At 40.9% G+C, this 14,621-nt stretch overlaps 1 protein-coding gene across 1 annotated transcript in view; it reads left to right on the top strand.

The window, feature by feature from the left end:
- COG5 (component of oligomeric golgi complex 5) overlaps positions 1-14,621 on the top strand; it is a 585,636-nt gene that overhangs the window by 549,978 nt on the left and 21,037 nt on the right. The window contains 1 exon segment of the mRNA XM_029617284.1: positions 2,627-2,706. Coding sequence (XP_029473144.1) covers positions 2,627-2,706 — 80 coding nt within the window.

Here is a 14,621-nt window from a genome sequence, read left to right as displayed (position 1 = left end):
CTGGCTAAAAGACAGGAAACAGAATAGGATTAAATGGACAATTTTCTCAGTGGAAGGGAGTGGGCAGTGGAGTGCCTCAGGGATCTGTATTGGGACCCTTAGTTTTCAATATATTTATAAATGATCTGGAAAGAAATACGACGAGTGAGGTAATCAAATTTGCAGATGATACAAAATTGTTCAGAGTAGTTAAATCACAATCAGATTGTGATAAATTACAGGAAGACCTTGTGAGACTGGAAAATTGGGCATCGAAATGGCAGATGAAATTTAATGTGGATAAGTGCAAGGTGATGCATATAGGGAAAAATAACCCATGCTATAGTTACAAAATGTTAGGTTCCATATTAGGTGCTACCACCCAAGAAAGATATCTAGGCGACATAGTGGATTACACATTGAAATCATCGCTGCAGTGTGCTGCGGCAGTCAAAAAAGCAAACAGAATGTTGGGAATTATTAGAAAGGGAATGGTGAATAAAACGGAAAATGTCATAATGCCTCTGTATCGCTCCATGGTGAGACCGCACCTTGAATACTGTGTACGATTCTGGTCGCCGCATCTCAAAAAAGATATAGTTGCAATGGAGAAGGTACAGAGAAGGACAACCAAAATGATAAAGGGAATGGAACAGCTCCACTAGGAGGAAAGACTAAAGAGGTTAGGACTTTTCAGCTTGGAGAAGAGATGGCTGAGGGGGTGGATATGATAGAGGTGTTTAAATTCATGAGAGGTCTAGAACAGGTAGATGTGAATCGGTTATTTACTCTTTCGTATAATAGAAAGACTAGGGGGCACTCCATGAAGTTAGCATGTGGCACATTTAAAACTAATCGGAGAAAGTTATTTTTCACTCAACACACAATTAAACTCTGGAATTTGTTACCAGAAGTTGTGGTTAGTGCAGTTAGTGTAACTGTGATTAAAAAAAGATTGGAAAAGTTCTTGGAGGAGAAGTCCATTACCTGCTATTAATTAAGTTGACTTAGAAAATAGCCACTGCTATTACTAACAACGGTAACATGGAATAGACTTAGTTTTTGGGTTCTTGCCAGGTTCTTATGGCCTGGATTGGCCACTGTTGGAAACAAGATGCTGGGCTTGATGGACCCCTGGTCTGACCCAGTATGGCATGTTCTTATGTTCTTATGTTTATTTATCTGCCTATGATAAAGAGAAAAGTTGCCCTGCACCTGCATCGCCAGTATGCAAATTGAGCTCTTCCCCCCCCCCCCCCCCCCGTCCCTGTACTCTCCAGCTCCACCCTATTTTTTTCAATTGTCGAATCCACACTCTACTACCACATATGAAAATTGAGCTCCGCCTCCCCCCCCCCCCCCCCCCCCCTCTCTCTGGCTGTACGTTCCAGCTGCGCCCATTTCTCTCCATTGTCCAATCCCCCTCTTTTACCACACAGTGCACCCGAGCTCAGCCTGCATTCTGTACTATTACACATCTCAATTACACACTTCCTGCATGTCACAGTATTTCCCCATCCTTGGATGGGCTTTTATTACTAGCTTATTTATAACTTACATTTAGAGGTAATTTTCAAAGGCAATTCCTGGGCTGAAATGGTGCTTCACTGGGGGAAATGGTCTGTTATAAAATTGCCCGCCAGTATTTATGTGGGCAATTTTGTAACAGAACATTTCCCCCGGATGCACACAAGTTTACCCAGACTCAGTGGAGGCATTCCTGAGAGGAGTTTGTACTTATGCACATAATTTTGCATTTTAAAAAATGTTCATGCAAATTTTCCTGAAAATTTCCTGCATACAAATTAGCTGTGCAGATAAGTTTGGAGGGATAATTTTCTCTTTTGCCCTGTATGTTTGTCTTGATTAGATTATAAACTCTCCCGAGAAGGGACTGTCTCACATGTATTTTTGGACAGTGCTGCGAACGTCAAGTATCACAATTGAACTGATTAGTAGTAGTAAAATAAAATATAAGAGTTTGAGCAAACTTGTAAAAGAAAAAATCTGGGGACATGACAAGGAATTGCAAGTGAATCCAGAAGGGATCATGATAAATTAATTGAGCAAGTCCAGTTATGCACTAAGTATGTGACGTGAAAACAGGCGTATTATTCTATATTTATTTATTTATTTATTTAAGTTTTTTTATATACCAACATTCAAGACAGTAGTCCCATCATGCTGGTTCACATGAATAGATTAAACTTCTTGTACAATATGTATACTAAGCAGTGCATCATTCCTCATTTTTTTAATTCAACACATCGTTTTATACCTACCCAATTAGCTTTAACTGTGCATGAATTCGCATTTTCCATATTGTTGAATAAATGTGTACATATTCTGCATCTATTAGTTATTCCATGCCTTTTCTCAGTGGTGTGTCAGAACCACAAGAATCATTATTGTCCCTGGATGTCATTTAAGTACTTTGAGATCGATGGTTTTTACAAATCTTTTCTGTGGGATCATTTCCTTCCTCAAAGGTTTAACCAAACTTTTTTTTTTTTTAATTTCCTTTTTTAATCTGATATTTTATAATCTTGATATAAAATAATGTAATAGCTATAGTTGAACTTTAATTTTTAATAGTTTGAACTTTATTTTTTTTAAGTTTGACATTCATCTTTGTAAAATTTGTTAGAGAGCAGAATGGTCCATCGCTCGATATTCCCAATGGCTTGATGACCATCCATCTGAAAAAGACAGATTAATTCTTATAAGGTAAATTGTTTCTTTGTTGTTTTTTTTTTAATTAAGAAAAAGTATTAAAACAGTGTATCCATGTTATAACTATAGTGTTAACACAAAGCTCGTTCAACTAGAAACTAAGGTTTACCTAGAAATCTAGAATATGAGATATGCAATTTTTTTGTTGACGTATCCCCATAGTTGAAAAACTTTGGATTATCTTCAGTACTTAGTAAAGATGGTAAGAATGTATGCTCACTCTTTCATACTGCAAACCTATACAGTAAACCCACAACTTTTGATTACATCATCATAAATCATATAGAGAATGTGGAGACTGAGCTTAGATCGGAGGTTCCCAAAACTGTCCTGGGCAATGCATGCAAATTTATCTCATGCACATTCATTGTGGATATCCTGAAAACCCAGCTGGCTGCGTGTCCTCCAGGACAGGTTTGGGAACTACTGCTCTAGATTTGTTAACAATTTGTTTTCCCTTGGATATAAACCCTGGGATTCATCATTCCGCTATAAATTAGCTTTTACTGCGCATGAATTGGCATTTTCCAATATAGCAGAATGATGGCCTGCGGGAAAAGAAGGGGGGTGAAAGTATGCAGCCAGCCACACCGCGGCGATCAGTTTTTGCCCGCCGCATTTGTGGCCGGGCCGAACACTTGCCTCCATAACGCCACGGGAAAAGGTGTTGTTATTTTCCGCGGTACTGCCGGTGATAATGTGGAAAACATTATCGCCCACAGCGCTGCCGGGCCCAAACCCCGCCCACACTCCTCCCCTTCCCCTGATTTAAATTGTACCGCCGCAAGGCGGCCAGTATCGCATGTGTTAGGGCCTTATTGCATGTGATAACGGCCCATTGCAGTTTGAAAAATGACCCCCAAAATGAGAGAAGCACTTTGATGAACCTGATCCTGTGCCAGGTGTACCCATGTGTGAGCAGTAACTGAAAGTGAATGTTGGTCAGTTTTTAAACTTAAGGTACTGTTTAAAATATCAGTTGTTTATTCATTTTGTTCATGGAAAATTATTTTGCATTCACAGAACATGACTTGATAAGTCATTAGATCTTTCAAACTTTGTGCTGGCTCTCTGCTTTGCCAAGTCTGCTCACTGATTCTTCTTTCATCTCTCCATCCTGCCCAAAGAAAAATCCATGTAGGTGCTTATAAAAGTCACCAAGTTTACCTGTGATAACCAAACATTCCTGTCTGTGAAAACGTGAATAAAATACATTAAATTTGATTAAGGAGATCTTGTTATGGCCAGTACTACTAATTGTTTAACTGGAGTATCCTGTGCTGAATATGTAGAGAAATATGAGATCAGTGGTTCCATTATCTGGGTAACTTATACAGGATATTCAACATTGCGTAGCTGGATAACAGTCTGACCAGTCAGGAAAGGAGGAATATAAATGTAAATGGTTTTTTACTAAATATACTCATATAACTTTATCAGGGTAAATTTATCCAGCTATACAGTATTTAGGACAGCATTTTATCCATTCAGATTTACCTGGCTAAGTTTATCCGCTGGTGCTGAATATTGGCGCTAACTGGATACATTTTGCCTCTTTTATATCTGGCTAAATGTAGCCATATAATAATTTTCTTAATTGAAATTTTTCTGATGAAGAGGCAGGAATTTCAAATGTCAGAATTTGTCTGACCAGTTTAAAAGATAACTGGATAAAGCCTTTTAAATATTGACCTCTAGGTTTATATCAAAGATACTGCCATATTCTCCAAGGACAAGCAAGAAGGTAGTTCTCACACATGGGTGACATCATCAGATGGAGCCCCGATATGTAAAACTTATTTCAGAGTTTCTAGAACTTTCACTTGCCACAATGGGCATGCCCAGTGACCTTCTTCAGTCTCTCTTTTTCGCAGAGCTGCAGCATTGCAGTTGGTGAGTTCACTTGTGCCGTTTTTGGCCTCTTGGAAAACTTTCATTTTTTTGCTGTAACGAGATTTTCTTCACCTGCATTCGACGCCAGGTCCCTCTCGGTCCTCCTCGTAGTATTCCTAGTAAGAGTTTTCAATGTTTATTGGTAAGTTTCCTTTCACGGTCAATTCCACTGCAGCAGTGCATTGTTGCCATTGATTATGATATTGCTTCACATTTATTTTATCCTGTCATGGCCGTGTCCGGTTTTAAGCAATGCCTTCGGTGCCCAGAGACCATATCTGTCACGGCCGCCCTTGATAAATGTGCCTGGGGGCATCGCATGACATCCGGGTTTGCCATCGGTAGCATCGGCATCAAAGGACCATGGAACCACACCAGTGGGCACCGAGCCATCAACATCGGCGGGACCATTGGTTCCGTCGGTGCCAACAGCTGATAGGGGTGACAGAGACTAGCCATCATCGGGCTCCTCCAGGCCAAGGACATCAGGTTCTTTGTCATTGGCTGCAGCAACAGGGAAAGACCTTGCCGAGCATCGAGGGAAAATGAAGAAGTATCGGCATTAGTCTCCATCGATGCAGGGTGCCGTGCACGGGGGTGCGCCAGCTCAAGTTGTGATGCACCAGAAGCGATCCCGCAGCAAGGAGTGCCAGTCCTCCGCCTGTGCCGGAGGTCTGCAATGGTCGCCACCAGATGCCAGTCAGCAATCCACCTCTCAGTTCCAAAGAGGATCTGGCCACCCCTCCTTCCTCCCAGTCGGTGTTGGCATCGGCAGTTTTTGAGGAGGCGTTCGAGTGATGAGTACAGCTGGCAGTTGAGCAAGTGATATGGGACATTATTCCCATGGCACTGGAGCTGGACTGCCCATTCTGGAGCCGCTGTTGGAGAAGCTCCATGTGCTCATCAGCGTGTTAGTGACCCAGCTGGCATCAGTTCCCAGGTTGGCGTCGGTGCCTGTCGGGGTCTCCCCCTGTCGATATGGTGGCCCATGGCCAGTTCCTTGGAGGAGGAAGCTCCACCTAGGCCGGCTGAGATGCTGAGGCCTGCAGCCCCCCCCCCCCCCCCGAAGAAGCATCGGCATCAGTTCCCATCAATGCACGGTGCCAGTCACAGGGATGCACAAGCTTTGACTGCGATGTCCCCAAAGCATCCCTGTGACGAGCACCAATCTTTCAGCGATACCTGAGGTTCACGACAGTCTCCACCAACTCCAATGCCCACCACCGATCCTCCTCTCAATTCTGAAAAGGATATGGTCACATCTGAATCCCAGTCAGTATTGGCATAGGCGATCTTTGAGGAGGAGTTGGAGAGGCATGTGGAGAAGGTGATGTGGAGTCTGGATGTCATGGCACAGACGACCCTGGAACCGGCAACATCCCTTATCAAGCTGCTGTTGGAATCTCTGCATGCGCTCCTCGATGCCTTACTGACATAGCCAGTGTTGGTTCCCTGTGTGCCACCGATTCCTGGCGGGGCATTGATGGCACCACCAACCGATCCGGTGCTGGTTCACGGCTCCTCTGAGAAGGAAGCTCATCTGGAGACCGTACAGAGCCTGAACCCCAACAGCCAACAGAGCCAGTATCCACAGCCCTGGCTGGAGGCAGAGCGCCTAGGGCCTCATCCCCACCATCAGGCAGTGAGGATGAGGGCCATCCCCCCTCCCCATGACCTCTGGGGAGGGGGGATGAAGCCTCCGATGTTTCTGACGATACCTTGGAGGATCGCCCCTTGGAACCATCTCCTCTCACTGACAGAAGGAAGAGTGTGAATTATTTTATCCTTAGTTTTAATTTTTGGGTGTTATTTGCTGTTTTGAAATATTGAAAGGTTTTTGGGGAAATTTAAAACTAATTGTATATTTTAATTATTGGCTCTTCCATTCATCGGCTGTTTTGAAATATTCTTTTTATTAGTATGTTTATACTATTATCATTTATGTATGTATTATATTTCTTGATTTTATTGTTTAATGGCTGAGGATTGATGATGGTTCTGTTTTTCCATTGTTGTACTATATACAGAGTCTGATGTAGCAGTTTCCAGTTCAGTTTTTGCCTGCATGTTTCTATTATACTTTATGGTTTCTATTTTTCTGTATATAGTGATGGTCTGTCTGTGTTCTGCATCTGTGACCGAGGGGAGGTCTTCAGCTAGTGAATAGGAACCTATAGCAGCTTGGTTTCTTCTGTTTTCCTAATAGAAGGTGAATTGGTGTTTTAGGGCCTGGTGCAGTATTTGCAGTGTTGCCTTTTCATAGGTAAACTTGTTACTTTTTAAGTGCTGGCAATTAGTGCTGTTTTGGTGTGGTAGGTTTGATATATTTTAATTGTAATTTACTCATGGCTTTCTGAGGGTGCCCACACCTATCATGCATTGCAATAACTCTAATGCCATATCGGTTCCAAGTGACTTTTTTGCAGGCTTTTCTTGTTGGCCCATAGTAGCACATGCAAGTACAATATACATGTTGTGATATTTTTATCTCAGAAGACTGTACTTTGAATATTCTTTTTATTGTAAAATCTGTTATAAATGCATAATTCTTAACTGTGTGCATGGAGTGGGGGGGGGGGCAATGCCAAGGATATAAGGTTTGCCCGGGGCCATCTCATACTCTTGCACTGGCCATGGCTTCCAGGGGAGGGGGTAAAGACCTGGAGGGTTGTGGGTGACAGTTTTTACAGTTTAAGTCGCTGGAAGGAGCTGGGATTTTTTTTGGTGGCCCAAGACAGAGACTGAATGAAAGCAGAGGGAAGGGGGCAGCACAATAATTGTTCACACAGGGCAGCAAAAAACTAGCACCGGCCCTAGGAATAAGCTGTAACTGTTTGCTTTTGTAATGAGTCATGCAGAGAAATGATCAAAGGCTGTACTGCTTCCAGGAGCTTAACTAGGGTTGAAACAAGGGAGATATTTGCTTCTGAAATGTTTTGATCCCAACAGGACTCTCGATGTGACAGAATTCCAAGCCACTAAATCTTGCTTTAGTGAAAAATGATTTAGTGTCCTTGTTTCTCCTCAATCTCTTTCCACAGAAAAACTAGGCTTCACTATGAAAACCATTTTTAATAGAGCCAGAGAGAAGACTGTTTGAGAATAGAGTTCCCAGATGTTTGATAAACCAATTTCAACATTTTTTTCCTTGAACAGATAAGAGATTTCTGAAGTATTAAATTATGACTAAGTTGGGGTGGTATGAGTTCTATAATCCTGCTTTGTTAAAGTTTTACAAGACAAAGCCAATTGATGTTCACAAAAGGAGGTAGAAAGATAGGCTGCGGAGGCTTTAAGAGGGAAAGTTTGTCTTTTTGCGCATCATGACACCCATACCTGGGAACTCGCTGGATTTGACCCAGAGAATGCAGAATTCTAATGGAATTGCTGGGTCTCCAGGCCAACAGCTGTAATCTCCGGGTGCCCTGCTGCTGCTTCGCTAGTGAAACAGCGAGCTTAGAGGGTATCTGATTGGTCTACACGGGCCAATAGAATGCCTCCTTCATTTTCCCTGTTCTGTGACCAGTCAGAGGCCTCATTTCTTCTTCCTGAGCCTGCGGATCAATGCTGGCAGGGAGGAAGGGAGGAGGCTTCCAATTAGCCTGTGGGAACAGGAAGCAGGGAGGAGCCCAATAGCAGAAGCAGTTGTAGAAGATGCTGCTGCTGCTGTTAACTAGAAGAAGGAGTCTTCCTATCAACCCCAGGAAGAGGTTGCTGCTACTGGTGAGTTTGGGGTGGGGAGAGGTAGTGAGTGAGGGGGTTGTATTTGTGTATGCATTGTATTTGTGTATGCATGTGTGTATATGTGAAGAGGCAAGTATATGTGTATATCAGGGAGGGTGTATGTGTGTGAATATATGTGAATGGGTGTGCATGGGGGAGGGAGTTTATCAAGGGGAGGAGGAAGAACATATCTGTGTGTGTGTGTATACAAGGAAGAGAAGTGAAAGTGTGATTAAACATGGGTGAGTGGGCATGTGTGTGTGGACGAGGAAGAGAAGTGAATGAGTAAGCCATTTGTGTGAGGGGTTTATATGTGGGAAAATGAGGAGTAAAGCTGTAAGTGAACGTGTGAAAATGTGTCAGAGAATGAGGAATGAGATCATATAAGAATGAGCATGTATGTGTGGAAAATGATCGTGGACATGTGAGTGTTAATGTGTGTGGGTATATGAGAGTAAGTTTATGCACATCCGGTGTGTGTCCCCCTGCATTCACAGTAATCTGAAGTTCCCAGGTATATGACACTAAGATCTTCAACAGAGTTAGACACACCTGAATAAGCAGAGATAATGAGAAGTGATCTAAGAAACCTTGAGGAGTGGTTGAAGATTTAGCAGCTGGGATTCATTGCAAAGAATTGAAAAGTCGTGCATTTGCAGTGCAGTAATCCAAAGGAGCTCACATGAATGGGGGGGTGAGAGACTGAGGTGCACGGGACTGGGAGTTATCGTGTCTGATGAGCTGACGGTAGTAAAGCAGTGTGACAAAGGCCAGAGGGATGCCAGGCTGCATAGAGATCTATGGTATAATCACACAAGGGTCAAACAACAACCAACCTCTTCACCAGAGTAATACTAAATATACATAAGAAGAGGATTTAAACAATGATTACATTCATTTTTTATTTTTTACATTTATTAACCTATCTAACATTAAAATCTATCTAACACACTCATCCTTCACACATGCACACACATATAAAAACAGAATTCATCAATAAACATGAAATGCACAATGTATATAATAATGTAAGTGTACAGTCTCAATTCCTATACAGTTATTTTTCAATTATTTAATAATTTATATATTTGTATCGGATAGGTAGTCGTTGAATATATGACTTTTCTTAGCGATCGATTGCGCATTAATCAATGTGAGTGAGAAGAGAGTTAGTCCAAGGAATTGAGTGAGTGGTGTCAGTAAGATGGGCCTGAGCCTCTGTTGACGATTGTGATGGGGGAGGGAAGGGGGGGGCTTTGGTGTTCTCCATTTGGGATTGTGGATGATGGGAATTGTGAGGGGGTGCATGTTGGGATGTAAGTGGCTGAAGTGGAAGACTGTGGGAATTGTTACGGTTAACAGGAGTGCTAGGCGAATGCTGTCTGAAGAGAGCTGGATGAATGTGGTTTGAAGAGTGCTGGGTGGATAATGTTAGAAGAGTGCTGTATGTATGATGGGGTATGTTGGGTGAGTGCAGTCCGGAGAAAGATGGGTGAATGTTAAGTGGAAGCTTAAGGAAGACCTGGTGGTATTGGGTGGTCGTATAATGAGATATTACAAATATGTATATTATACAGGAACCTCCGGTATATAAATTAATTTAAATAAATAAATAAATAAAGTGCAAATGCTCAAAAATTTTTAAATATTATAAACAAACCAAATATAAGTCCAAAATATCCAACAAAGATCTTCGTTTCGCCAAGCTTATCTCAATGGCTTCATCAGGGATGGACTTAACTTAATAAGCAACCACTTATACCTCACCAATATTCTCTTAATGCTTTTCACAACAATAATAAGCAACCACTTATACCTCACCAATATTCTCTTAATGCTTTTCACAACAATGTGTTTGTTCGTGTTGCCAATTCTTGAAGAGCCTTCCAACAACAAACATCTGAAATGAATCACAATTGTTGATATTGTATCCCAACAAGGACTTTATAATATTCAAAAATCAATACCTTCAAACATTCTCCAAAAAATGTTTTCACACGAGCAGTCCAAGTTGTTCATATCGCAACCAACTTTAACAAAATACTTCAAGGGAACAATTATACTCAAGGTGTAACATCTTTTAACTTCTTGTTTCCCCAAAAAGGATTCATCACCCGGAAGTGACGTCTACTTCATGTTTGAAAAAACTTTTTCAAACATGAAGTAGACGTCACTTCCGGATGATGAATCCTTTTTGGGGAAACAAGATGTTAAAAGATGTTACACCTTGAGTATAATTGTTCCCTTGAAGTATTTTGTTAAAGTATTTTGTTAAAGTTGGTTGCGATATGAACAACTTGGACTGCTCGTGTGAAAAAATTTTTTGGAGAATGTTTGAAGGTATTGATTTTTGAATATTATAAAGTCCTTGTTGGGATACAATATCAACAATTGTGATTCATTTCAGAAGTTTGTTGTTGGAAGGCTCTTCAAGAATTGGCAACACGAACAAACACATTGTTGTGAAAAGCATTAAGAGAATATTGGTGAGGTATAAGTGGTTGCTTATTATTGTTGTGAAAAGCAATAAGAGAATATTGGTGAGGTATAAGTGGTTGCTTATTAAGTTAAGTCCATCCCTGATGAAGCCATTGAGATAAGCTTGGCGAAACGAAGATCTTTGTTGGATATTTTGGACTTATATTTAGTTTGTTTATAATATTTAAATATTTTTGAGCATTTGCACTTTATATAAATTATTAAATAATTGAAAAATTACTGTATGGGAATTGAGACTGTACACTTACATTATTATATACATTGTGCATTTCATGTTTATTGATGAATTCTGTTTTTATATGTGTGTGTATGTGTGAAGGATGAGTGTGTTAGATAGATTTTAATGTTAGGTTAATAAATGTAAAAAATAAAAAATGAATGTAATCATTGTTTAAATCCTCTTCTTATGTATATTTAATAGGGCTGCATAGAGAGGCATATAACCAGCAGGAAAAAGGTGATGATAATGAGACCTCACCTGAAGTACTGTGCTCAGTGCTGGAGACCGTATCTAAAACAGGACAGAGACAGAATAGAAGCAGTCCAGAGAAACGCAGCCAAAATGGAGTGGGGTCTGCACTGAAATAGTTATGAGATGAGACCGGAGGACCTAAATATTCAGTATATAAGCTGGAGGAAGAAGAGAGCTAGGGGAGATATGATACAAGCTTTTAAATACCTGAAAGATATTAATAATGCCCAATAATCTAACCTATTCCAGTGGAAAAGAAGCTGCAGAACTCGAGGTCATAATATGAAACTCCAGGAGGGTAGACTCAGGAGCAGTGTCAGAAAGCATTTCTTAATGAAAAGAGGTGGTGAAGACAAGAATGGTAATGGAGTTCAGAAGGGCATGGAATAACTACGTAGTATCCTTAGTGCTTATAAAGGATAGACATGAAGAGACGGGGCAACCTGTAGTAACTTAAGTGCAACATTTATGCATTGGAGTAATCTGCACAGAGCAGCAGTTACAATCCTGAACACTTTGCTGGGCAGACTGCTTGGACCATTTGGGTCTTTATCTGCCATCATTTACTCTGCTACACAAAATGCCATGACGCTATCGTGGTTCTTGCCCTGTGAGTGTTGGATGCCATTTTGGAAGGGATAGCAAGTGGGGAAAAACCAGTTAAAATAGGCAGGCAGCATGAGGGAATGCAAAATGATTTCTATCTGGACACTAGAATACAGGTAGGAATATAAGTCCTCGTGTATATGCTGTGTTAAAATTTGGATTTATAGCAATACCTTACTCCCATAGCCTCTAGAGGCTTTCCATAAAACTGCTCACAGAAATTTAACAGTAAAATAATCTTTGGTGTGATAGATGAAATGCCACTATATTTTCCTCCCTAATGCTTCAAAACTCAAACAAAGTAGATAAACTAACTTCTTTTTAAAAAAAACAAAAAAAACAACCTGCTTTTAGTCACAATCTTTTCAGGTATAACAAACTGATAGCCTCCCTCCAGCTTGCTTTCCTGCTGGACAGAATAATGTAATACCTAACCTGGCAGACTGCAGAGCTTCCACTCGGTTTGGTCTTATCAAAGATCAGTCGTTCTTCACTTGTAATGAGCCATCTAAAATTCTGCTTCATTTTCTCGGTAATTACTTTCAGGTAAGGGAAATCTCTTTCTCCAGCAGCTTGAAAAGCGACTCTCAACATCCAGATGCAAAGGAGATTTGCTGGTTTCCACCTGATGTGCCAGTTGTTGCTTTATGATGTACAATAATGCAATATAATGTACAGGACATTTACAGCATGGTCTACTTCTGTTTCATCCTCAAAAGAATATCTCCATGTGCCTTTAGGACGCGGTCCTGTTAAATATTCCCGTTTAGAGAAAGGGCTTAATGCTTTGCAGGAACACTTTGACATGGTGCTAGCTGGCTGTAATTTAATCAGCTGCAGAACTCCAAGATAGCCGATATTTATGGCCCAGCAAGGAAAGTAAATTAGCAAGCACTTTAAAATCCTGTTCTGTTTCCCTGTGGAATAGGAGTTTTAACATTGTCTTTTTTTATGATAATGGTGTTAGTTTTGCTAAGATATTAATATATGCAGCACTCAACCAAAACTCATTTGTGCTCTTTCGTTTACATTTTATTTGAAATGTATATTGTGTCTTTTCATTTAAAATAGAGCAGCTAAACAGATTTACATTTGTATTAGAAGACTTTGGGCTGCTTTGTACAGGATAATGTTGAGTTTAATTCTGCAAAAACCAGGTACTGAGCATTAGTTACATAATGGAGGTTGCTTGCATTTTCCTTAAGCGTCTTTTAAATGCACATTTTGCTTAAAATAAGCCTGTCTACTGGATATAATTCATACCACCATTCTCTGTTTTCCCAGCTTCCATTTCTGTTATTAAATTTTACCTGTTAACATTTTTTTGAAACTGACTAGTACTAAACTTTTCTAAATTATTTATTTAGGATTGCCATTGCTGCTAGTGTGATTACTTCTGGCTTTTCTCCAGTTTTGTTTCTCTGTCCTGTGTGTGTTTTTTTAGTACTTGGTTATTTATGGATCGTTGTATCTTACCTTGGGCAGTCACTGGAAAAGGCGTGTAGTAAGTATGAACAAACAAAACAAAGTGCAGCCAGGCTTGGATTTAGGCAGATTTTTAGGGACACCGGAGTGTGGCCAGGGCGCCACCTTCTTGGCCTCCAGGCCTGCCTCTGTGGCATCTGCCCCACGGCACCAATTCAGTGCAGGGTCTCTTGCAGTCGGCGCAGGCTGACAGGCTTATTAGGGGACCCCCCGCCCGCCGCCTCCTGGCACAGGTTTCCATGATGATAAAGCCTGGGCAAGGGGAGGGGTGCCGCAGGGCCTGAATTTGTCTGGTTGCTGATGCTGCAGAGCCAGCGCAGATATAGAAGGGAAGGGGGGAGGGGGGGCCTGCACTGAGGGGAAGATTTGAGCAGGTGTGATATGGGGGCGTGCGTCTTCTCCTTGCCCCCAAGGGGGGGAAAAAACAGGGGTAAATCAAATTACATCATAAATCCTTGCAAATAGGTTTTATTACAAAAATGTTTAAGGCTATGCAAATACTTAAAAAGCCATGAATTAATCATGTTATACATATCTCAAATAAATTCTTTGAAATAATTCACACAAATTATGTGTTCACAAGGGGCACGGTATCAGCTGTATCTTTTGTATGGCCTTCAACATTTTTGTAAGAAAAACTGTTTGTAAGGATTTATGATGGAATGTGATTTACCCCTGTTTTGGGGTTTCTAATGCTGATGTGTATTCAGAGGGTTAGATAGATTTCCCGTGGTTGCACCTGATTGCACCCAACATAGTCCAGCCCTGAATGCAGTAATAAAATGTCCTTTTGGCCAAGAATTTGCTAATGTTATCCTACTTTGATTCTTGATATGCCAACTTTATTACTTTATTGGGACTGGGCTAAGTGTAATTTTCTGTTTTCTGGCAAAAGCAGAACAGGTTGTTCCATTTATATACTTGTAGGATTTGTACTTTTTTTGTTTGCTCTAAATCCATTTTTCATGCCCTGTGGGTTTTTTCTTTCTCTGTACCACTCAATACATCCTTGTGTTTCAGTTATATAGATGGGCATTTTAGCTGTGTGCGTACACTGCTGAACAGAAAAGTAAAACATCCAATTAGTGTCACATTACAGCTGTTTAAAAACAAAATCTCCTGTGGTTACTCTCATGTAAGCCTCAGCTCAAAGATAAATTGCTCTGCGTGCAGATGAAGATTCTGAGTTACAGCGATAACGCCATGCAGTGTTTCCCCACCCTCTCTTGGA

Source organism: Rhinatrema bivittatum, chromosome 9 (assembly GCF_901001135.1).
Source record: "Rhinatrema bivittatum chromosome 9, aRhiBiv1.1, whole genome shotgun sequence".
Lineage (NCBI taxonomy): Eukaryota > Metazoa > Chordata > Amphibia > Gymnophiona > Rhinatrematidae > Rhinatrema > Rhinatrema bivittatum.
Note: the sequence above shows the minus strand (reverse complement) of the source record. Positions and strands in the feature narration are given on the sequence as shown.